Source organism: Lynx canadensis, chromosome A1 (genome assembly GCF_007474595.2).
Source record: "Lynx canadensis isolate LIC74 chromosome A1, mLynCan4.pri.v2, whole genome shotgun sequence".
In the NCBI taxonomy this organism is placed as follows: domain Eukaryota; kingdom Metazoa; phylum Chordata; class Mammalia; order Carnivora; family Felidae; genus Lynx; species Lynx canadensis.
The window spans coordinates 132,406,776-132,433,137 of record NC_044303.2 but is presented as its reverse complement, the minus strand read 5'-3'; the positions used below and the strand labels follow the sequence as shown (position 1 = coordinate 132,433,137).

The 26,362-nt window shown below is 37.9% G+C and overlaps 1 protein-coding gene across 1 annotated transcript in view; it reads right to left on the bottom strand.

Moving 5' to 3' along the window:
* Positions 1–13,545: 13,545 nt before the first annotated feature.
* LOC115518461 (spliceosome-associated protein CWC27 homolog) overlaps positions 13,546–26,362 on the bottom strand; it is a 195,655-nt gene continuing 182,838 nt past the window's right edge. The window contains exon 15 of the mRNA XM_030321943.1: positions 13,546–14,153. Within this exon, the coding sequence (XP_030177803.1) occupies positions 13,991–14,153 (163 nt within the window). The 3' untranslated portion in view covers positions 13,546–13,990. The remainder of the gene's footprint in view (positions 14,154–26,362) is intronic.

Sequence of the window (26,362 nt, the reverse complement as noted above, 5' to 3'; positions counted from 1 at the left end):
TGTTCCTCACCATACTGGGTGGCTATTGAATTATAGGCTTGATGAGGAACCATCTTCCTCAGAATGTTGTGGAAGGTTGGAGGCCAGAAGCAGAGGGCTGTGGCCCTGGACAGTGATTCGCAGAAGTCTTTTTAGTTACTATAGAGTCTGAAGTTCCAGATCCTTCTCCTGAACAAGCCATGGGGCTCTGCAGATGCGTTGGAATATCACATGGCTCAAGTCACAGATGATTGTCTTGTCACTGAATCTAGAGGCCTGTGCCCCACATTTTACAGGAAGACAAGCATTTACTGGAATATTTGCCCTGGGAAACAGGGAAGAGGTACAGGCTAAGTTGTATTGGATAGGCAGCCCTTTTAGCTTCCACCTGCAAAATACCTTAGCTCCAAAGGCCATTTTAGCTCAGGGAGAATTGACAAGATTCCTCAGAATTAGAGTCTAAGAACAGAGCCCACAGAAAACAGGAGCAGAACAAGAATTGCTACTAGGAAAGGGAGAAAGAGAAATCAGGATTAAGAGTGGGAGGACAGTGACCTTATCCACAGCAACTTCTTACTCAACACGTCTCTGGAGACAAGGGAAACAAAAGCAAAAATGAACTATTGGGACCTCATCAAGATAAAAAGCTTCTGCACAGAGAAGGAAATAAAACTAAAAGGCACCCGACTGAAATGGGAGAAGATATTTGCAGATGACATATCACATAAAGGGCTAGTATCCAAAATCTATGAAGAATTTATCAAATTCAACACCCAAAAACCAAATAATCCAGTGAAGAAATGGGCAAAAGACGTGAATAGACACTTTTCTAAAGAAGACATCCAGATGACTAAAGGACATATGAAAAGTTGCTCAACATCACTCATCATCAGAGAAATACAAATCAAAACCACAATGAGATACCACCTCACAGCTGTCAGAATGGCTAAAATTAAAAACTCAGGCAATGACAGATGCTGGCGAGGATGCAGAGAAAGAGGAACGCTTTTGTGCTGCTGGTAGGAATACAAACTGGTTCAGCCACTCTGGAAAACGGTATGGAGGTTCCTGAAAAAATTAAAAATAGAACTACCCTACCACCCAGCAATTGCCCTACTAGGTATTTATCCAAAGGATACAGGTGTGCTGTTTCAGAGGGGCACATGCACCCCAATGTTTATAGCAGTGCTATTGACAATAGCCAAAATATGGAGAGAACCCAAATGTCCATTGACAGATGAATGGATAAAGAAGAAGTGGTATATCTATACAATGGAGTATTACTCGGCAATCAAAAAGAATGAAATCTTGCCATTTGCAACAATGTGGATGGAACTAGAGTGTATTATGCTAAGTGAGAGTAGTCAGTCAGAGAAAGATAAATAGGACTTCACTTATATGTGGAATTTAAGATACAAAACATGAACATTTTGTTCAAAACATGAACAAAAATAATATAAAAACAGGGAGGGGGACAAAGCATAAGAGACTTTTAAATACAGAGAATAAACTGAGGGCTGCTGGAGGGGTTGTGGGTGGGGGGATGGGCTAAATGGGCAAGGGGCATTAAGGAAGACACTTGTTGGGATGAGCACTAGGTGTTATACATAGGGGATGGATCACTGGAATCTACTCCTGAAATCATTATTGCACTGTGTGCTAACTTGGGTGTAAATTAAAAAAAAAAAAATACATATATATATATATGTGTGTGTATATATATATGTACATATATATATACACACACATATATATATATGTATGTATATATAATTTTTAAAAAAAGTGGGAGGAGAGAATTCCAAGAAGGTAGATTTGAATTTGAATTTGACAGGAAGAGTATCATGAGTCATCTTTGAGAGAGCAATTTACCAGAGTTTCAGTAGGACTCAGGAGCATCTGGGCTGGCTAGCAAATGGAGAAGTCTGAAAGCAAAGGGAGAGAAGGACTAGCTGTTTCTCACAGTTGTGCCATTTTGATCATTGTGCAAGGGTACCATGACTAAGGGGACATGATTTCCATGGCCAGCAACATAGATTTGATATTTGTTATCTTAGTTTTTCTTGCAGATGTGGTGAAGTGTCTTTTTCAAACAAAATCAGTATATTATTTCAATTTTATGACATATGGAAGTAAAATGTCTTGGGGAATGGGTGCCTCTTTCTAATTCACACAAAGGCACCCTATGGACTAGTAATGACCCTGAGGAAAAAAAAGCATAGTGCTCAAAAGACATTTCAATGCTATAAATCATGGCAAAGCTATAGAATCAAAGAAATACTCTAGAGAGAATATGTTTATTTTTTTACCCTTCTCAATACTGTGGTTAAGATGTAGGCATTGAAGGTTAATATGTTTATGCAGGTGACAAGTAGGAGATCCTGGAAATGAATCTTTCTGTTTTAACCTGTATCAAAATGCAAGTACATTCTATGTTTTGAAAATTTGTAAGGGTTTTCTTCTGCAATCCTGTCATTTCCTAACTCCCTCCCACTTGGGCATGAGATCGTTTTCTGCGGTTGCTAGATGAGATTTGAAAGTGGCAGGAGAATGGGTAAGTGGGAAAGAATCACTACTCAAGTCAAAACCACTTGGCTTACATGTGAAATCCTCATTGTGTTTCAAAAGCATCATTTGAAACACATAAATAGTGAATTTGACTTTCAATTGTGACACCTTAGGTAATGAGGGCCTCTAACAAAATTGTCCCAATTTATTTTCTTTCCTATATCCTTGGAAGAATATTAAGAGAATGAGTTGATGGAGCTCAAAATAAACAAACAAACAAAAATAAATCCACTTATCTTTCTTGTATTGTAGTATAGTCAGTGCTGCAAAAAAGAGGCACCTAACAGAGGATATGTAAAGAAGAAACACTCTAATCTTGATGTTATGATGGGGCACATTTCACTGATGAACTTTTTGAATAACTAGTTAGCTATCTACTAATTTCAAGGTTTTATGAAACGATGGCTGTGGGAAGGTTATACTCAAATACCTGGATAAATCACCCATCGTTTCAGTGAACTCAACTGCTTTTTTTCTGTGTGATAAATAAATGACTCACTTAGCCTTGGAGCACTAGAGAGATTTACCAAGATCATTTGTTATGATTACCTATCAGGTAAACATTGTGTTCAGGAAGGGCTGTAGTGGGAAGTGTTGTCCTGCTACTACTCACGCTGATTGCATAGGTGTATTTGACTTGATGCTGTTTCTGTGGAAAATTCCGCACATCAGAGAACACAGTGGATTTACCTAGGAGCTTACTACATGAAGGAATAATGAGGGGTTGTGATTTTTTGGGTTAAGAAAAGAAAATTAAATCTGTTTTATCATTTTATAGTCACATGTCCAATAAATAGATGGTTTTCATTTTCTAGCTTTCCCCTTTAAGGCAGCATGTCTAAGTCCAATTTTCAGAAAATAGGCATCAGAATTGGTTGGGAGAAATTGTTAAAAATCAAACAAAAAACAACAGCTTCTTAGGCTCCTATCCCAGATCAATGGACTTGTCATTTCTGAGGCCTGGGAAACTGATTTTAACAAGTTTCCTGAACCTTCTGCCTCCTCTAGGGTGATTTTGAAACACATTAATATATTTATGATCTTACATTCTGTGTTATTCCTCTGGTTGGAGGAGGGGGAGGAAAGAGAGGGAGAGATAGACAGAGATTGAATCTCAATTTTGTACCAAACCATGAACAAGGAGAGATTAACTTCTGTTCAAGGCTCTTTCTGTTTTGAAATGAACAAGGAAGTAGTTGAAGAAAACCTGGGTGTGTTTGTAAAGGGCATACAACTAGCTGTGTAGGCTGATAAGCCTGGGGCGGTAAATATTTGAAACTGCAAATTTGTAAAACCATGAGTTGCATAGATATTTAGAATATTTTTTTAATATGCGTGAGCACACTATTATACAACTAGCATAGTTTGAATCTAATAGATTGGAATTTGTAAGATAAACTTGATTCTGATCAAATAAGATACTTGGAATTTTTAAAAATCTACAAAATATCTAAACCAAGAGCTAAACATTCCAAGGTTTCATAAATTAAGGATTTAAAAAATATATATTGTGGGGCGCCTGGGTGGTTCAGTCAGTTAGGCGTCTGACTTCAGCTCAGGTCATGATCTCACCATTCATGGGTTCGAGCCGTGCGTTGGGCTCTGTGCTGACAGCCCAGAGCCTGGATACTGCTTCAGATTTTGTGACTCCCTATCTCTGCCCCTCCCTTTCTTGTGCTCAGTCTCTGTCTCTCAAAAATAAATAAATGTTAAAAAAAATTTTTAAAAATATATTGTAACTTTTTGGATTCAGCCATAATTCATGCCTGTTAACAGGCTTTTATAATGCCAATCTGTCAAGTAATGTATGTATTGTGTAATTTCTCACAATCTCATTTCATCTAATTTACTCATACCTTTGTATACCTAAAGTTTACATTATATGCTGTATAAAAGCAAATGCCATTAAAATACCATCTTTTTGGACTTTTCACTGAAGTTATGTCTACCTGACAACCTGAATCCAGCCTTCTCAATCCTTTCATGAAATTGGGCTTGACGAGAAGGCAATGTAGGTGGCTCATAAAGGAGAGATGTGTCTGTGGTTCATGTACCCTCTGCCCATGGTCCTGGCTGTGGCCTCTGAGTGGGCGGTTGAGGGGAGGGGTCTCTTGGGGATCCCCTCTCACTTCACTACTGTGGTGAGGCTGAAGGCAGCTGCTTTCCCAGGCCTCCGCGCTTCCAACCTTAGGGTGATGTGCAGTTTCACTCCCTTGTCTAGCCCATCATGACTTCCTGTTCTTTTTCTGTAATGTTTTTCAGATCCACTCCTTCCTGTTGCTTTCCCAAGCCTGATTCTGATCCAGGCTCTAATTACCTCACACACACCTGCACTCTCCTAACATCCTCTTTCCTGTCTACAACTTTTCCTCTCACCATTTTTTTTTCAGGGTTGTTAGAATCCTCTTCCTGAAGCATCATTTCCATCACACTCCTCCTCCAGCAGCTCCCAGTTGCATCAAATCTAAGCTCCAGGTTCTCTGCTCCAAAGCCCCCTCTCGTTGCCTGGGCCATTATCTCCTTTACAGCTGGACTCCACTCCAGCCAAGCAAACGTCCTGACACCATGTCTATACAATGCTATAACATCTGGTTAATCCAGTCAACTCTGTCAGATCTTCAGTTAATCATCTGGATGTTTTGTCTACAAGATGCCAAACATCTGGATTGACTGAAGAAATTCACTACATTGATAGAAATTTTTTTTAACTGAATTGACCAGATGTTTTGGCATTATGTAGACACATTGCTGTCTCCTACATTTATCTTAATAGCTTGTCTGCACAATGTCCTCTCCACCAGAAACATGACCTGTCTTCTCGATGCCATGTTCCCCTTTCCTTCCATATTATGGTCAAAATTGTCTGTCATGAAGCAGTTCTAGATTAATGCCACCCAACTTAAATCCTGGTTCATTCTAGCATCCACTTAGTTTTTACATATATAATTTGTTTCAGGTCAAATCATTGTGTTCTGTGTTTTAATTTTTGGGTATTGTCTTCCCCCTTTGCCTCCCTAGATTATAAACTCTATAGGCAAATATAAGGTATACTGTAAAACAGTCTGGCTTGTGTAGTGAGAGGCATGGTGGCTTGACCAAGAGCAGAAATTCTGGGAGTCAATCTTATTTTTAATTCTAGCTCCTCTACTTACTGTGTAACCTGGACAAATCATTTAACTTCTCTAAGCCTCAGATATCCTCCGCATTTGTAAATTGGAGATAATAATAGAGCGTACTTCATAGAGTTGTTTATAAGGATTGAAAGAGTTACTCAAGATAAAGTGCTTAGAAGGGTGTCTCTGGCATAAACTATCCGTTAAATTTTTGCTCTTATCGTTATAAGCTTTGTAAGAGCTTGGTTTTCGTGTCTATTCTTTCTTACTGTGACAGCTAGGTAGGAAAGGCAGCTGTTATTGTTCCCATGTGAGAGAAAAGAAACATATTAGGAAGTTATACCATTTACCCATTAAATCACTTGCTGGTCTGAAACCTTATAGCCTTACTTTCTACATATTATGTGTTAGCCCTCAGTTCTTTCTAGTCTCAGGAGTTAGAATATTGCTTTCTATGAAGAGCAGGTACTCAGGGCTCCTGGGTGGCTCAGTCGATTGAGTGTCTGACTCTTGATTTTGACTCAGGTCATGATCCCACGGTTGTGAGATTGAGCCTGCATCTGGCTCTGTGCCTGCTTAAGATTCTCTCTCTTCCTCTGCTGCTCTCCCCTGCTCATGTGTGCTCTCTCTCTTTCTCTAAAATAAACAAGTAAAAAATAAAAGTTAAAGAGCAGGTGCTCAAGGGATATGGGTAGAAATGTGTTTCCCTACACACCAGTGGTTCCCCAAAATTGGTCTGTGGATCAATGCCCATCTGTGATAAAGTGTCTTGTGTTAAAAGGAGAAAAAGATAATATAATAGGTTTCCTAAAGCTAAATTTATTCAAATGTTAGAGCTGTCCCTGAGATGAGGTTGAATCATTCATTTATTTTTAATGTAAAAATGTTCTAGCTCTGTGAAGTGATGGCGATCGTAAATTATAAAATGTGGAATAATGTTATATTGTATACTTTTTAAAAGGTACTTGGTTGATTTATTCATTCAACAAGTATTGTTTATTTTTATTAAAACTTTTTTAAATGTTTGCTTATTTTTGAGAGAGAGACAGAGCACGAATTAGGGAGGGGCAGAGAGAGAGAGTGAGAGACACAGAATCTGAAGCAGGCTCCAGGCTCTGAGCTGTCAGCACAGAGCCTGATGCGGGGCTTGAACTCACTGACTGCAGGATCATGAACTGAGTTGAAGTTGGACAGCTAACCAACTGAACCACTGAGGCACCCCATCAACAAGTATTTATTAAGTATCTACTATTTGTTAGGCATGGTTCCAGGCACTAGAACAATAGTAAAGTAAACTGAAAAAAATTCTTGTCCTCATGGAGGACCCTCTAGGATAGGAGATGGCTGATAATAAGTCAGTGAGTAACCTCTCTAAGGCACAGTTTCCTCTTCTGTAAAATGATAATAAGGGCCTCTGCTACATAGGTTGTTTGTAAGAGTTGAATACATTGGGGGTGCCTGGGTGGCTCAGTTGGTTAAGCATCATACTTTGGCTCAGGTCATGGTCTCATGGTTTGGGATTTGAACCCTCTGTGGGCTCTGTGCTATCAGCATAGAGCCTGCTTCGGATCCTCTGTCTCCCTCTCTCTCTGCCCCTAGCCGCTCATGTGCATGTGCACTCTCTCTTCCAAAAATAAACATTAAAATAAAAAGGGTTAAGTATATTAGTGAGGCAGAGTGCTTAGGTGTTCATAGTATTATTGAATATAATGGGAGACAGAGATTTGGAAAGATTGAGCATATGGGGAGGAGATGGGTTGCAATTTGAAAGTAGAGCAGTTACTATAGGCCTTCTTGAGAAAGTGCCATTTGAGCAGACTTGATGGAGCTGAGGGAGATAGCCATTTGGACATCTTGGGGAGAGTGTTTCAGGTGGAGGGATCATTCAGTACCTGAGGTGGCCCACACCCAGCTCATTTGATGAAGTGCTGGAAGGCTGGTGTGGCTGGGACAGAGTAAGCAATGGTGAGGGTAGTGAGAGAGGATGTCAGAGGTTAAGGGGAAGGGGTGGCAATTATCTGGAGTCTTGTAGGCTTTTATGGGTATATGAGTTTTTACTCTGAATTAAGTGAGGGAACTACTGAAGGGTTTTGAGGGGAGAAGTATAACTATATGACTTCTGTTTTAGAGAGTTTTACTTGGCTGCTCTGTTAATAATAAATTACAGGGAAACAAGGGTAAAGCAGGGAGACTAGTTAGTATTTGTAGTCCATGTGCAAGTTGATGGTCCCTTTGACCTTGGTGGTAGCAGTGGGAAGTAGTAAATAATGGTGAAATTCTGGATATAGTTTGAAGGTACCATCAACAGAATGTCATAACAGAATGGATGTGGGGAGTGAGGTAAAGACAGGAATCCAAATATTTAGCCTGAGCAGCTGGAAAGATGGCATTGCCCTTAGCAGAGATAGTAACACTATGGGTGAAGTGGGACTGGTGGAGGCATGGCTAGGAGGCTAGGAACTGCAGAGGAGAGTGTAATTTTGGACATGTCATTGATGGGACATGAAGTCCATATAATGAAATTATGAAATTTCACTCTGAAGCAGATCTGGGCCTCACATAGTATCATGTATAACTTGTCTAAATTAATTCAAAAATCACTTGTTGAATTCTTTCGTTGCTTGGGAGATAGTATCCATTCTTAGTCTATTCATTTACACTGATAATACAGTACAACTTTAGAACAGAGATAAAATGGTCATATTCCTCTTACCCCCGATAAAATATTTCCTCAGAAATTGCAAATAAAAGAAATAATTTGTACGCATCAGAAAGAGGAAACTCACAAATTTTAAGTTCACTCATGACTGTTGAGAACTAGCCATAAAATATATTCTGCTTTAAAATAGTCATTTATTCTCTACACATGATACCCTTCATATTTCAAATATATTGTCTTTAAAACATTTGAATATTGAAGCTCCAACTAGATTAAATTCAGAAAATATAGGAGGAAGTGAAGAGTTTCCTCCTCTCAAAAATTTTTTTTTTAAATTTTTTAATGTTTATTTATTTTTGAGACAGAGAGAGAGAGAGACAGAGCATGAGTGGGAGAGGGCAGAGAGAGAGAGGAGACAGAGAATCTGAAGCAGGCTCCAGGCTCTGAGCTGTCAGCACAGAGCCTAATGCAGGGCTCAAACCCACGGACCATGAGGTCATGACCTGAGCTGAAGTCGGGCACTTAACCGACTGAACCACCCAGGTGCCCCAAAATTATTTTGATTATTAAAAAGTATCTGTACATTAGCAACAGTTACTCTTTTTGGCATCATGAAGATGAGAGACTAAAAATTTTCAAAAAGACCAAGAATACCTTCTTTTTGAGTGGTGCTAAAAAGAAGCCCTCTAGAAGTTGTTTTTGCTGAACAAGTAACATGAATACCATGATCTAACCTTAAAGGAATAATTCCCAGCAGATGTGGAGAGACCAGACTTCTGTTAGCATTTTAATTAGAAGCCGGTCTTCTTTTCTCTTCAGGTAGGATTCTCCATCCCTAATCCAAAATACCTTAAAAAAAATTAAAAGATGAATTTATATGTTATCACTTATTAGAGAATAATTGAAAGACCTATAATTCCATTTCTTTCCTTCCTGCCCCGCTACTTCTTTGCTGTGAAATTCGGTTGCGTCTTGAGTTGGACATGTGACTGAGGCAAAAATGACAGGCAGAGGGAATAAGAAATGTGAGCCACGTGGCTTTGGAAAACTCCATTGAAAGGGAATCTAAAGATACAAACTAATCATAAAAACATAGAGTGCAGATGTTACTAGAACTTAGAACTTGACCAAATTATGTGAAGTAATCTTAAAATAGAAATACATATGAAGATTGTGATCTTGGAAAAAGTTTAAAAGCTTTTGTGCGTTCTTTAGTGCCAATGCAAGAGTTAATATATAAGCTTTTAGCTCCTGGTGAAACAGAGTGGGAAAAATTACCAGTTGTGTATTGGGGCTTCCTTTGGTGGCTTAAAGTCAGCCGTGGTATTTACATCATGGAAATCTGCAAATGCCACAAATCAGCGCTTTTTTTTTTCTTTCCATTTATTTTGGGAGCTGATTGTAGCTCTGCATTGGGATTAATGAAACTTTTAGCACCTGTGACAAAGGTATTCCTGCATGGCTTTGGTGAGGGGCATTTTGGGGAATAAATGAGTATTTTTTTCTATAAGCAAGGGACTTCTAATACCCATCTTAGTAAGATTTGGTGTTTTATTATTTCTCTTGGAATTAAAATTTCATCAAATTCTTATGAAAAAGGATTTCTCTAAAATATGGCCTTTGTTTCACTTCGCTTCATTAAAAGGTAAAAGAAGATAAAATATATGTGTGGCAGGAAGACTTCCTGCTTTCTAGTAAGCAGAAGTAGTGCCACCTGATAAACTGTAGAGTCACTGGAATGGAGTCAAAGCCATAGAGAAACCAGACCTGCTTGCTTTTTTTTTTTTTTTTTTTTTTTTTTTTGTGAATGACAGTGTTAAAGAATGTAACCCCTCTTAACTTCTCTACACCCCTAAATACAAATTGCTTATACTGATACAACCCTCAATGGTAACTCACTTCACACTTCTATTTTTTTTTTTTTTCTTGTTATCACTAAGATTAAACAGCATGTTTGGGCAATATTCTGCATTCATCTAACCTTTCCCATACAGGCCACACTGATACAACAGAACAGGTTTATGTACCTCACACGTCAGATCCTATCAAGAAACTTGGTAGTGACAGTTTGATAAGGACACCATAGCTTATTGAACTTGTTCTAAAAACAACAGCAGCAAACCACTCATCTCACACGTTTTAGTGACCTTGTCCTATGGTGTCCCCATTTTTAAATGTGGCAGATGTATTACTGACTGTGTGGCTTTAGAGCATAAAGAAAGCTGAGGCATGTGACAATGTATGTTTTGATACTACTCTGTTAAAAATTGTAGAGGGATCTGTATTTAATTCAATTACCTATTGACAAAGGAGAGGTCTAGGGTTAGTTTTAACTTTCACCTTGCCAACAGCTTTAACCAAAGTGAAAAAATATGGCTGGTCAGAAAGTGAGAAAAAAATTGCCAGGACCTTTTGCTCTTCAGAAAATCCAGGATTGTTATAGACAATGAACAAGAATTGTTAATAGACTTCACTGTTTCAGGGTAATATCTCTAGGGCAAGACACATAAAAGTAAACCCAAATAAATAAAACATTAGAATGAACCATAAATGCTAATTTTCTTACATGTTTTTATTTTTTTTGTCTTTTGAACCGATTTTTTTTTTTTTTTGGCCCAAACACATTCCTGTGACATTTCCAAAGACTTTACTATAAGCACATTAAATACCATATTTAATAGATTATTTAAGTTTTTAAGCTTTAAAACATTGTTATTATTAAGTTAAAAGTGAATTTTATTCTCATGGTGAAATTTTCTGATGGGATTCTATCTAATCTTTGAAATTTCATATCTTTCTGATCCTTGTGGTTAAAGCAGGATAAGGAGCATTCAACCAACTGAGGGTTTAATTTTGTCACTTTGTTATCTCTTTATACCTACAAATGTCATTCTTCCAGCTTGTGCTCTGGAGCTCTGTGGTCCCCTCTGTTGTTGGGATATAGTACACTGGTAAAGATGGAGATATTCAGGGAGAAACAGGAGAGAAACCTATAGGATTCTTTGATAGAAACAAATACAGTGCTAATGCATTTCATAATAACCAACAGAAACTTTATGAATATCCGTGAAACAACTGATGTTATAACTTTGTGGTGAGGGGAAGACGGCACACTTCCAAACACTGGCTTATATTTTGGTGGGTTTGTGTCTGATCACTCTGCTTTTGAGTGGGTTGACATTTCTCCAGAACTCCCATATCATACCCTCTCCTCCTCTTTGAAACATTGTCCTACTTCTGAAGCAAAAAAGAAAGTGTTCTTGTTAGTATCGGGAGCCCCTTATGTTTTCTCATCTCAGATTCTATAAAGGATCATAAAGGAAAAAACATGAAATATTTCAGGGATACTAGAATGTAGAGAGGGAATAATATAATAGGCCTGAGTACCCACAATCTCCCTTAAGAAGTGAAACATTACAAATGAAGCCCCTTATATATTCCTTGTGCCTCCTCAGAGGTTACCACTATTTTCATACATGTTTTTATACTTCTGCCACACATTGCCACATGTGTACATCCATAAACAAAGTAGAATGCTGTTTTGCTTGTTTACATTTTTATATAGATGGTTCCCTTTTTTCCCCCATTATTATTATTTTTAAATGTATATTTATTTATTTTGAGAGAGAGAGAGAAATAGCACAAGCAGGGGAGGGGTAGAGAGAGAATCCCAAGCTAACGGCACATGTGGTGCCCGATCCCATGAACTGTGAGATCATGACCTGAGCCGAAACCAAGAGCCAGATTTAACCAACTGCGCCACCCAGGTGCCCCTCACTTTATTATTATTTTTTTTAATAAAGATGTCATATCCACATCCTATTTAAAATTGTTTTTTAATGTTTATTTATTTTTGAGAGAGACAGACAGAATGCTAGCGGTGGAGGGACAGAAAGAGAGGGAGACACAGAATCCGAAGCAGGCTCCAGGCTCTGAGCTGTCAGCAGAGAGCCTGACACAGGGCTCGAACCCATGGACCGTGAGATCATGACCTGAGCTGAAGTCCGTTGCCTAATTGACTGAGCCACCCAGGCGCCCCTCCCTCACATTATTTTTAAGATAAGCTAACACATATAACTCTTGTTTATTGATCTTTACCACTACAAAGTATTCCATAGTATGGCTATACAACAACTCAGTTATCCATTCTTTGGTTGATGCTTTTGTGTATATTTAGTACAGGTTTTCTTGAGCAATGATGTGAGAATTTCTTTAGGGGACAGACCTAAGATTAGAATTTTTGGATAACTGGATATGCCTATCTTTAACTTCACTAGATACTGCCATGCCCCCAAAATTGAATCATCAGCAGTGAAACCAGCAATCTGTATAATAAACCCTCCGGGTTCGAAGTTTCAGATTCAGTAATCTGGAAGTGTAGTCATGGTGGTGGGGAGTCTGGCAAGAATTTGCATTTCTTTTTTTTTTTTTTTTAATTTTTTAAAAATGTTCATTTATTTTTGTGAGAGACAGAGAGACAGAGCATGAGTGGGGAAGGGGCAGAGAGAGAGGGAGACACAGAATCCGAAGTAGGCTCCAGGCTCTGAACTGTCAGCACAGAGCCTGACGCAGGGCTTAAACTCATGAACTGGTAGATCATGACCTGTGCTGAAGTCGAATGTGCAACTGACTGAGCCACCCAGGTGCCCCAAGAATTTGCATTTCTAACGTTCCCAAGTAATGCTATTGCCACTGCATTGTAGTGCCTGGGACTACATTTTGAGAACAGGTGCTCTAGGGAAAGTCTATTGGATTACTTTTGGGAAAAGAGAGCCGATGAGACACTACCTGGAAAGATGTGGCTGGTGAGGTTTTATTAGGTAACCGAAAGTTAGCCTGAGGTATTATTTGAGGATTCAGATTCTAGAAAAACTGAGTTACTATAGATAATATATAGTAAATAACCAGTGTGAGTGGTTGTCATCAAGAGCTAAATTCTTGATAGTTCTGTTGCTAGAGTGTCACTTCTGCATGTGCTCTTGTTGCTATGCTGAAAGGGCAGAGGAGTGGGCAGGAGGCCTGCTGTGGGGCCAGGGTGTGCAGTAGCTTGGCTGACCTTACTTAGTGTATTAGCATCTTGATTACGTCTATAAAACCCAGGCATTGGCTTAGATGCAGGTGACAATATTCCCTTGGAGATTCCTCAGGCTTTAAGGCATGAAGCTACTGGGTCTTACTGATTTGGCTATTTTTAGATATTTATATGCAAAACGACAACAACAAAAATCAATCTTTATGTATATAATTTTTATTCTATTCCAAATTCAGTACTGTGGTAACAGAATGCCAGGGAGGTTTCCCTTAAATACTCTTTCTTGAAAGAAACTTCTTATAAAAAGTCTTGAAAACAAGGCCTTCACATATTTTAGGACAAAAAGACATAAACAGGCTGGCACAGTCTACAAATGGTTAACATGTAAACTGGCAGGAAAGTTATTTTATTTCAGATTTAGCAATAGAAAAAGTCAATTAGGGAAAAAAAAAGCATGAACCAAAAGCATTTGCTTACATCATCCCACAATTTACATAACAAGATAATTTTTTTTCAAAACCAGACAACAGGTTCAAAAATACTTCTTTTCACACCCTTAAGTGATGTTGTTGGGAACAACGGCTGTTATAAGGCCATTTATTGCAGGCACATTTCTACCTAATTATCATCACTGTAATTTTATCTTCTTTCTTTTTTCTCTCTCATCAGCTTTTTGCTTTCTTCTCGTCTTCTCTTATTCACTGGATTCCGAGGATCATAGATTTCAAATGTGTCTGAATCTTGCATGCTTGCATCTTTCACTTTTCTGCTTTTATCCTCAAACTGAAGTACATGTGACATCCTGAAAAGGGAGAGAGACAGTTCAGTGATTTTGGCAGGAGAATGGAAAGTGGAAATTTTATACTATACTGTCCTTGGCAGAATGAACCATAAGGGTACAGAACACCAACATGGGTTTATTGTTTGTTGGTGCTTATACCACATGGAAACCAACTTCTCAGAACACACTTAAATTTGAAAAACATGACTGGAGTTTGGTCCTGCTGCTTTGTGTTTTTAGTAATGAGTCTCTTTGCCTCCGTCTTCACTTGAAGGTCCTTCCTGGATGAGAGGTTAAAAGAGCTCTACCCAGGGTATTCCTTCAACTAAGAGAACATTCTGCCAGCTTCCTTTAAAGAGCACACTCACTTAGCCAGAGTGGGCAGGGTTGCAGAGCAAAACCCCTAACAAACCAGCCCTATCTGATCCTGTTTTTAGTAGCTGAAGGGGTCAAGAGTCAGGAATGTGTTAAGAAAATTCTTGTTCAAATGGTGTTATGATCCTTTTTCTGGGGAGTTGCAGGGTTAAAAAAATTATTTTTTTTCGTGCAAAATGAAACTAAGCTTTGGCATGGCTCCATGGACTAATTTCCTCCTCTTACTGTTGATTACAACAAATTTAACCATCCTGCTTTCCCACTTTATCAAATGCTTACTGGTCTTAAGGTATCAACATGTGCTTGAATCGTAAGTGGTCATAAGCTGGCTATCCTTAGCAGCCGGGAAATATGTAAGTGATTAGCTCTGCCCCCATTAGGAGGTGTCAGAAATAAATAGGGAAGTCAAAGACCAGATTTCAAGGCAGTTGAATGAATTTGGAAAGAGAAAAGTTCAGTTTTGACATATAAACAAAACTTCTAAGGCTTTTCCTACTCATTATGAAAGCAATTTAAAAATGGGCATACTCAGCACTTTTATCACAGCTGATAGGGCTAAATTGCCTATAGGATTAACACTCCCCATACACCCATTGTAACTTTCCGATGAAACCCAAATATTACATTAATTTATTTTTCCCTAAATAAGCAGAGATTTGGGCAGTAGGTAATAGCACAGATCCCCCACCCCTTTTCCCTGCAAGTAGCACATATGCTGAGTGAAGTTTACTTATGCGACAAACTCTCATGGATATATTCAGATTTTGAAGAAAAGATTTTGTGGCAAATAAAATGTTACGAGATTAGTGATACTGCAGTTACTGAGGGTTCAGTAGCTACTGTTCTCCAGGGGTGACAAGTTGAGTCTTAACTACCATTCCCAACACTTCTATATGAGAAAAACTATTGGAATGCAATTAGTACAAGTGATATTATTATGTAGATGACGCAGAATATACTTTAACTTACTAAATGAGGTAAATCACATTCACATTTCTATACTTCATTATTAATAATGCTACTTACATCAAATTTCATAACTCATTTCAATACATGAACATGCCATATCATTCATCAGAACTGCTGACTTATACTTCTCTTGCTTTAGTAAACACCCATATTTAGAAAAGGTGTCATAAGTTGTGTGTCATGAGTGGACCTAGAGGGTATTATGCTAACTGAAATGAGCCAGACAAAAACAAATACCACATAATCTCACTTAGGAGTAGAATCTAAAAAACAAAACAAATCAATAAACAAGCAAAATCAGACCTATACATGCAGAGAACAAACTTATGGTTGCCAGAGGGGAGGAGGGTGGGAGGATGGGCAAAATGGGTGTATGGACATGGGATGTATAAGCTTCCAGTTATGGAATGAAAAGTCACCAGGATGAAAGGAATAGCAAAGGGAATATAGTCAATGGTATTGTAATAGTGCTGCATGGTGACAGATGGTAGCTACACTTCTGGTGAGCATAGCACAATGTATAGAGAAGTTGAATCACTATATCGTACACCTAAAACCAACCAATGTGATACTGTATGGCAGCTATATCCACACACACACAAAAGCCCAACCAACAACCAAACAGAACAAAAAGAAAATCAGAAAGTATAGTTATCTCCTTACCATAGCAATTGCAGTGGAAAAACCATGCTGTTAAATTTTAAGAGTGGTGACAATGAAGCCCATGCTTCCTGTTTCCAATTTAAGTTGTTTCTATCTTCATTAAAAAAGAGCAGATATATTTAATGGAAGAAATGGAAAAAAAGAGCTCTGAATTAAGGTAACAAAGAAAAAGCACCAATTTTATCATAGATAATCATATAATTTAGTAAGATAAATTTGTAGATTCTTTGTGGGAGGAGGAAAATAGGGTATTCATAGGTATTGATTACAACTTTTCAATTGGAGATAACTAATAAAATCCCAGATGTTACAGATACGAAAAAAAAAATGCATCATAGGATCATTGCTTATTTAAATGGATTCCTCAGAGTTTGATTTTCCTGTCCTTTCAATTTCCTACAGTATTTAAGTATTAGCTTCTGAGAATAAACAATCTCAACTCGTAGAAAAAGGCTCATCATTCTACATTCATGGTAACAAGGGACTACTAGACCCAGTTTGAAACACAAACTGGATTTAATAAATTAATGATTTGCATAGGCCTAAATGACCAGTGACAACTCAGTTCAGTAAACACACCTCTGAAAGCCAACTAATCAGTGACAGCCTTATGATTTTGAAGGTTGGCCAATCAGTGGTCAACTCAGTCTAGTAAACACATTTCTGAAAGCCAGCCAATCACTGACAGTCTCTCCTGAGTAATGGGGCTTCTGAGGCTGATGTCAACCACTAAATAATCCCTGACCCCAAAACTCTATATAAGATTTGCAACCCATTTAGCTCAGAGACTGTGCCTAAAAGCATAGCTCTTCCTTAGTTAAGTAATAAATTAAACCTTTTGTTTCAGGTAGTGAGAGGTGGCCTTTTTCTTAGATACTTCTTACATTTTGTGCTGCATTCCCCAAAGTATACTTTTTTAGGAATTTTAAGTGTACTTCCACTGATGAGGAACAAGTTTAGAAAGGTGGGAGGATATTCTTTTTAAGGTCCTTTACCATACATCATGGGGAGTCCAGATCCTGCACTGCATTTCAGTAAGTGCTTAGCAAGTGATTCTTGTGTAGATAACTAAGCCCAAACCAGGAAGTAGCTCAAAACATGCCCTTTAAAACAATTTCATTCAATACACCCATATTGATAGTGAAAAACAAAAACCACTGTCTTTAGTTAACTTATTAATATATATATATGTGTGTGTGTGTGTGTGTGTATATATATTTCTATTTCTAAAATTATTGGTCTCTCTGCCCAAAAATACAGATGGATTTTTTGTAATATCCATTTCTATTAGAGACTGTCCACATTTCAAAAATGGCTTTGCCAGAACTTGTCAATTAAAACCATATAGGCACCTTCCTCCTTTCTATCCCACGAGAGTATCTTGCAACTATTGGATTTAGTTGGCTCTGGTATAAGAAATGAACTCTAGACATGTGGACAACAGCACAAAGTCCACAAAGAGGAACAGATTTTCCTACAAATTTGAAAAAAACAGAAAGCCGTAAATTAAAGTAGCTGTCTTTTTCAACTGTTTGTTTCATACACCACTGCACTAAACAAGTCCAACATTTTGATTAATAACAAACCTAAACCCAGAGGAAAGAAAGGGCTCTCAGCTTACAAACTACTTCAGCTTTAATATCATAATACTTAGCATGGCTGGTTACTCAGCAATAATATTTAATCTTTAATAGAAATAAAAGCATAATCAAAATGGTTCACCCATTTATCTTTCAACATGCTTTGGTCACTTCATTTTAAAAAGCAAAACAAAACAGTTATTATGATTTTCAGCATAATAAACTCCTGACCTATGTGCCTCCATAAATCACAGACTGCAGGAATTGAAAGCATGCCCACATTTTACAGTCTCCTGTGAGAATACACATGCAGACTTATAATACAGACTTAACTCAAGTACATAAGGGTCTGGTCATTTACAATTTTGTATGTCCCAATAACTCAGTACTATTTACTCTGCGGCTGGTTATGGAACTGACCAAACAAGAGCAGTGAATTTTTTGGAATTAATTGCATGCTGATCATTTACATATGAACATTTTAAAACTTGTTCACTTGAAGGCAAAGACACAAAATTTAGTTCTGATTAATAAAAAGATTTACATAAGCTCAGATTCTCAAATAAGAACACTGACTTGGGGTGCCTGGGTGGCTCAGGTGATTAAGCGTCTGACTCTTGATTTTGGCTCAGGTCATAATCTAATGGTTTATGAGATTAAGCCCCATGTCGGGCTCTTTGCTGAGATCACGGAGCCTGCTTGAGATTCTCTTTTCTGCTCTCTCTCTGCCCCTCCCCTGCTTATGCTGTCTGTCTCTCAAAATAAATAAACAAACTTAAAAAAAAAACATTGACTTTAGTGTGTTATAGAAATATAGAGGCTTACCATTTTCATAGAGGTTGTTTGACAGAGTAATTTTTTTTCATATGGGATTGTATGAAATTATAAACAAAAGCGAACAACCGATTGTTTGAAAAAGACCTGGACCTTTAATAATCTCACTAATTTGACATCCAGTTTTAGAAGTTCTCCCACAGTTGTGAAACACATGAAGATTTATGACAGCAATTAATATTAATGGAGAACACAAGAGAGGTACTTAGTCTCAAACATACAGTAAGTACAATATAGAATTCCAGTACTAATTTGTTTCTGACAAAAATGCAATTAGGTTATTTATGCTTATGTAATGTAAGCTGTTATCTTTTTCACTGGAAATTTTATAAACCACTCGTTTCCCATTTCCACTCGACTCTTAGACTTTTGTAGGTGTTCTAACTGTTCTACATCTGTACTATGTCTCTTTCAACCTCCAAAAGTTCTAAAATAGTCTTTCTTAAAAAAAAAAAATGTTGTTTTAAAATTAAGTAGGCTCCACACCCAACGTGGGACTTGAACTCGTGACCCCAACATCAAGAGTCACATGTTCTACAAACTGAGCCAGCCTGTTGCCCCTAAAATAATCTTTCTTTCTTTCTCTCTCTTTTTTTAAATGTTTATTTATCTTTGAGACAGAGAGAGAGAGAGAGAGAGAGAGTGAGAGAGAGAGAGAGTGTGAGTGCATGAGCAGGGGAGGGGCAGAAAGAGAGGGAGACACAGAATTCAAAGCAGGATCCAAGCTCTTAGCTGTCAGCATAGAGCCCAACGCGGGGCTTGAACTCACGAATGTGAGATCATGACCTGAGCTGAAGTTGGATGCCCAACCCCCTGAGCCACCCCAGTGCCCCATAAAATAATCTTTCTTATACATTTCTTTCATACCATTTCTTTGACCAGGAATTATTGGCTATTGTGTTAGACTGAACAACTCGGCTGGACCCTTAAAACTCTGTAACAACTGCATCTTCCTATCTCACCAACCTCATTTCATTTCTTTCATCAATTACTCTTTTGTAATTGGCTGTTGACTTAATTGTGAACAGACTGTCAGTTATTTGAGACAGTATGAGTCTTGTTCACAGCTGTATTCCCTGTGCTGAGAATGGTGATTTGTGTTGTAAAGCAAAGCCTTCAGATCCTTTGTACTGGCCAGGCCTGCTGGCTGGTACTAGCTGGTTTGCTAAACTAACACTTGACCTCCTTTTGTGGGCAGGGAATGTCTTTTATTTCTGTGACAAACTTCTAAAATGTCTAACAGCCTCTGCAGAAAGTCTCAGGCTCAGCACAAGCCCACCTTTTCATGACCTCTCATAGTTTAGCACATACTGATTGCTGCTTTTCCACTGTGCTCCTACCAGTGACAGCTAGTTTTATTTGTTCCTGCTCATAGACTGCAGTGGGAGCATGCCTTATGTTCTTTTCCATTGACTTTGGTCCCTAATGTAAAACTAGATAGTTTATTTTTTATTTTTTATTTTTTATTAAGTAAACTCTACATCCAGTATGGGGCTTAAAATCATGACCCGGAGATCAAGAGTCACATACCCCACCAACTGAGCCAGGCAGGCGCCCCTAGATTCTTTGTATTTTTTTTAGCTTTTTAAAAATTTTATTTAAATCCAAGTTAGTTAATATATAGTATAATAATGGTTTTAGGAGTAGAATTTAGTGATTCATCACTTACATATAACAGCCAGTGCTTATCCCAACAAGTCCCCTCCTTACTATCCATCACGCATTTAGCCCATTAGATTTTTTTTTTAAAGTTTGTTTGTGTGTGGGGGGGGAGAGGGGGGGAGAGAGAGAGAATGTGTGCGTGCACACACACACACGGGGGAGGGGCAGAGAGAGAGGACAGAGGATCCAAAGCAGGGCTCTCGCTGATAGTGGAAAGCCTGAATCAGGGCTCAAACTCACCAAATGCAAGATCATGACCTGAGCCACAGTCAGATGTTCAACCAACTGAGCCACCCAGGCACCCCTAGATAGATTTTTTTTTTTTTTAAAGCAATGTCTCTCTAGAGCACTACATCAAACACAGATGCACATTAGAATCACTTCAGTAGCTTTAAAAACTATGCCAGGCTTCCACCTACAGAAGTATTGACTTAACTGTCCTCGGATGGGGCCCCAGCATTGGTAATTTAAAAGTTTTTCCTGGTGATTTTAAAATACAGCCAAATTTAAACTATAACACTAAAGTTTAAGAACCTTTACATTTTCACACTGATTTATTTCATCAGCCATTTGTTCTGGCCCCTTCAGAGATGAATTGCTAGTTCCTATTGACAAGCTACTCACATACTTGAAGAAGCATAAGTGGCCTCTGAGCGTATTAACTGAATAATCTCAAGTGTATTATCCATTTCTTATATATGGTTTGAAGATAAGGCAAGAAGCTAGATTCAATTATTCACTCAACAAACATTTGAGGACTTTTTATGTGTGAGACCCACTGTCAGACACTGGTGACACAAAGCCAAATATGACCCAGGCCCTGCCATCCTGAAGTGAACGGTCTGTTCGGGAGATGAACACACAGATACCAGAACAAATGCATATGTTGGAATTGCCTGCAAAGTGTGAGGCAACAATTATAAGACGATCCATTGATACAGCTCTCTACGAAAAGCTTTCACATGTTGTCTGCTATTTTCATAGTAGTAACTACATGGGGTAGGCAAGAAAGATGTGGTTATCACCCCCATTGCACAGACTGGGTAGTGCTTATTTTGGAATAAAGAAAATGCTAAAAATGCAATTGTAAAGAGACCAGAATTATTTGTGTAGCTCCCAGGCTGGCCTTTAAAGCAGTTCCAAAAGAGAAGCTCCAAAAATGTGGGAGCCTCTTTGGGCACCTCTCTTTTAGATGAACACTTGTTTAAAAAAAAGGGGGGTAATTAAAATTCACTGTAAATTTTATCTCAGCCTCAGTTTCTCCTTATACTTCCTACAATGGGGATGCCACCCCATTCTGGTGGAAGTCCCACAGGGGTACAGCCAAGGGCCCACAGCCTGACCCTATAAGGGTAGAGGTCTGGCAGTCTCCTCTCAGGCATCTAATTACTAAGGCATGCCTTGTGCTTGATGATGGTATCCAGGTCTTTTCTGTTACATATATATATATATATATATATATATATATATATATATATATATATTTTTTTTTTTTTTTAAAAATGTAAATCTAGCCATGAAAACTCTCCTGTTTTAAATCCTTCACTGCTCCCCATTGTCTGCACAACGAAACCTAAATTTCTTATGTGGCCTCTATGATTTGGCTTTTGCTTCCCTCTTCAAGTTCCTTTGTCACTCGCCCCATCACATTTATATCCCAGGCATCCTGAATTGCTTGCAGTTTCCTGAACAGGGCCTGTCTCCAGCCTGTTTACTGCCTCTCTATGGTGATAACCCTTCTCTCCCTCATACTGGCTGAGGTGTCACCCCGGATTTCTCTCCTGGCCTCTCCTCTTTTTCTGTGGGGTTAGGCCCTCTTCTGTACAGCTCTCTAGTTTAGGCTCCCTCACTAGAGTGCACTTGGCTCTGTTTTATGGGCCTTTGTACTAGCACCAGTCACCAATACTTGGCAAGAAAAACACCTTCAATAAATTTCTGATGAATAAATAAATGTTTCTGAGAAACCAGTCACTTCTAAAACCTTTGGCTAGAATTCTGGTTTTGTTCACCATTCTCCTGGATAGTATTAACACATAATTCCAAATTACTTAGCTATTAGGTTTTAAACGCTTGAGTTTTCTAGGTTAGTAACTCTCCTTTCAAACTCCATTAATACCAGAGAAAAGGCTAATATTCAAAAATCTAAAACAAAATATTTCCACCACTACTAACTCTGTGCTATGAAAATCCAACACTTTCTCAAATGGCCACTTAAATTATCTAATGATTACATTTGTCTTTTGTACCCTTTGTCTTTGAGGTATGAGGTGGGGGAAAATGCATATATTGTCCTCAGCCTCCCTCCACTTGGGTTGAAAGGCCTTGCCATTCTTTGCGAAACGTTGTCATCCACGTAATTTGTCTTTTCTGTACTGTGTTGACAGGTTCTTATTTCTCTGTTAAATTAGAATTCTTAAGAAATCCAACTAAATAACTCCTGGTTATTATTTAAGTTTATCATTCTACGGGACTATAGATAGGGAACTTAATTGATATGGTTGAAGTTTTCTTTTTTTTTTTTTTTTGAGGGGAGAGCTGGAAAGGAGATTTGCATTTGAAAAGCAAAAACAGTCCTTTTTGTTTTTAAAGAAAAATTTCAGCAAGACAAAACAATTTTCAAGTTTTGCCCACATTTGATTCTCTGAAAGGACCACACCCTGTTCTGTATCATAGATGGCCTGCAGCATGCTTTCTTTGTCCATGTCACTTCTCTGGAATGCCCCACCACCCCCTTCCCATTGGTCTGTGTCCCTTGTCCTTTCAAAGCCCAGTGTAATTCCCATTTTCTCCTAAAATTCTTCTCTGATTGCCCTGGGTTTCATTCAGGGCTGGCTCTTACTTTTGAATTTATCTGACACTTTCTGTGGAAACTTTTGTGGACTGCAGTTGGAAGACCTGGGTTTGAGTTATAATTCAGTCGCTAAATGTTACTGGAGGACAGTCACATTGCTTTTCAGGCCTATTTCTTCATCTGTGAAGAGGAGATGGTAATATGCACCCTAATTACCTCACATAATTAGAATGAGATTCAAACATCATTCCTCCAGTAAGTCCAACACTTACTTTCATGTCAATTTATTTTGTATTTTGTATGTATGTATTACATACAAAGTGTGCTTGTATAAAGTTATCATTTTTATAACACTCTGTTATGCTTCATAGACTTTTTCAAAGTGTTTTCATTTATATCATCATACACAAGAACTTACTTATTTGATCTTGCCTAACTTTGGAGGCCTATATATATTTAAATTTTTTTTTTTAATGTTTATTTATTTTTGAGAGAGAAAAGGACAGAGCATGAGTAGGGGAGGGGCAGAGAGAGAGGGAGACACAGAATCCGAAGCAGGCTCCAGGCTCCGAGCTGTCAGCACAGGGCTTGAGCTCACGAACAGCAAGATCATGACGTGAGCCGAAGTCAGAACACTTAATCGACTGAGCCACCCAGGTGCCCTGGCTTATATATATTTAAAAATATATCCTGTCTGTCCTAGACTACATGCCATTCGACGGGTAGAAACTGTTTAAAGAATCAAAGAATGGGCGCCTGGGTGGCGCAGTCGGTTAAGCGTCCGACTTCAGCCAGGTCACGATCTCGCGGTCCGTGAGTTCGAGCCCCGCGTCAGGCTCTGGGCTGATGGCTCGGAGCCTGGAGCCTGTTTCCGATTCTGTGTCTCCCTCTCTCTCTGCCCCTCCCCCGTTCATGCTCTGTCTCTCTCTGTCCCAAAAATAAATAAACGTTGAAAAAAAATGTTAAAAAAAAGAATCAAAGAATTATAGAAATTTTACTTTTATAACTTTCGTGGCATGATTAGCATGTATTGACTATTTTTATGTGTTTTTCCTTTGTGCAAAGTAACATAATCCTGAGAAGCAAAAAGAAAAGACAAACAAAAATCATCTGTAATTCCATAGCTCAGCAGTAACTAGTGTAAACATATAGGTACATCACTTCCTGTACTTTTTTAATGCATCTCTATACATATATATATGGATGTATGTATTATATATATGTGTGTATATGTATATATATTTGAAGGGATCATAATGCATATATTTTATACTTTTTATACCCAACTATACCATGATCATCTTTTTTTTTACATGGATAATTACACTTCTATGTAATTTTATTCATTTTCTAGTATTTGATCCTATAGATAATTTACAATCAACCCTGTATTGTAGGATTCTTAGGCTTGTTCATATTTTCACCTTTATGAACAGAATGCTGTGAATAATATCTATGTGAATAAGAAATATTTGGATTTTCTTATTTGTAGTAATTTTGGGAAGGAGAGGCAGGTTCAACCTTCTTTCTTTTGGTAGCATAATTCTTCTTTTTCTTTCAGAAATGACCCTTCCCCCCTATGAGTCCATGTACTTGGAGTGGGATGACACCCCCTTGTGCTTGTCCCAGGGAGGAGATGCATGGAATAGGCCTGTCCAGAATAACCAGTAATTATATTTAGGGCATGGGCATTTGAATTTGAAAAGGCTAAACACAACTGGTTCAAGAACTTTTTCTAGAACTACTGGGTTGACTACATAACGTAAACCTAGAACTTCTGAAGGCCATCTTTGCCAACCCCTAGGGGAAGTCTTGGATGAGGCCAAGTGAGAGGAAAATGGAACCAGGAGACAGAAAACAGAGGGAGCGGGAGAGAGAGATAAAGAGAGAGAGAGAGAGAGAGAGAGAGAGAGAGATTCCTGACACTGGTTGAATTCTGTGATCTAGTCACACCCTAGCTCTACTCCTTAAGCTTTCCATGATGGATAAATTTCCCATTTTTGTTTAAGATATTACTATCATTTGTAATAATCTTTACTAATGCTTAGGATATATTCCTAGAAGTAGAATTCTTGGGACAAAGATTTGTACATATTTAAGGTATTTCATATGAATGGTCTAACTTCCCTCCACAGAGGATTTATCAGTTTACAATCTCATTGGCAGAGTGCCTCATTTTGCTCTAATACCTTTGTTTTTATCCCCTCCCCCCATTTTTTGGCTTTTTGAATTTCTTCTTTTGTGATATGTGTGTGCATCCTTTGCTCATGGAAAAAAAGTGGCATATTCATCTTTTCCTTATGGATTTGTGAGAATTTTTACTATGTTAAGAAGATAAATCCATATTCATCACATAAATTGCAAACAACTTTTCTAGTTTGTCATTTATCCTCTAATTTTGTTTTTTTTTTTTTTTGGTCTAGGTTTACCTACCTATCTCCTTTCCTCTTCCATCCATCCCTCTGTCCTCCCTTCCATATAGAAATTTACAATTTTTTTATACAGTCATTATGAGCAGTCTCCTCTTTAAAGTTATGCTTAAGTCTTTCTTCACATTAATACCATGTAAAAATCCACTATATTTTCTAATAGCACCTTTATATTTCTCTTTTCATTTGTTATTCTTGTATCAATTTAGGATTTTTTTTTTAGTATACTGGGTCAGATAAAGTTCCAATTACTTTAATTATTTTTTCCATGTGGCTACCTAGTTGTTCCAACTTCATTTCTAGAATAATTCACCTTGTACAGTATCCCAACCCACTGGTTTAATTATTATAATTTTGGCATCTGACAGGGAAAGATTATTACTTTCTTATTCTTTAAAAAAGAGTATTTTTTTTAAATAGACTCTATTTTTTCAAGAGGTTTAGACTTACAGAAAAATTGAGCAGTTAGTACAGAAAGTTCTCTCATACCCCCAAACCAATTTTTCCTATTATTACCATCTCATGTTAGTATTGTACATTTGTAACACTTAATGAACCAATATTGATAACTTATTATTATAAGTCCATAGCTTATTTATATTTCCTTAGTGTTATGGACTAAAGTGTTTCCCCAGAATTCGTAAGTTGAAGACCCAATTCCCAATATGACTATATTTGTAGATATTGTCTTTACAGATATGATTAACATAAAATGTCATTTTGCAACACATACAAATATTGAATAATTATGTAGTATATCTGAAACTCATATGCTAATTATACCTCAATTAAAAAATATCAAATGAGGTCATAAAGGTGGGCCATCTGCAAGCCAAGGAAAGAAGTCTCACTAGAAATCAACCCTGCTGACACTTTCATCTTAGACTTCTAGCCTCCAAAACTGTGAGAAAATAAATTTCTGTTGTT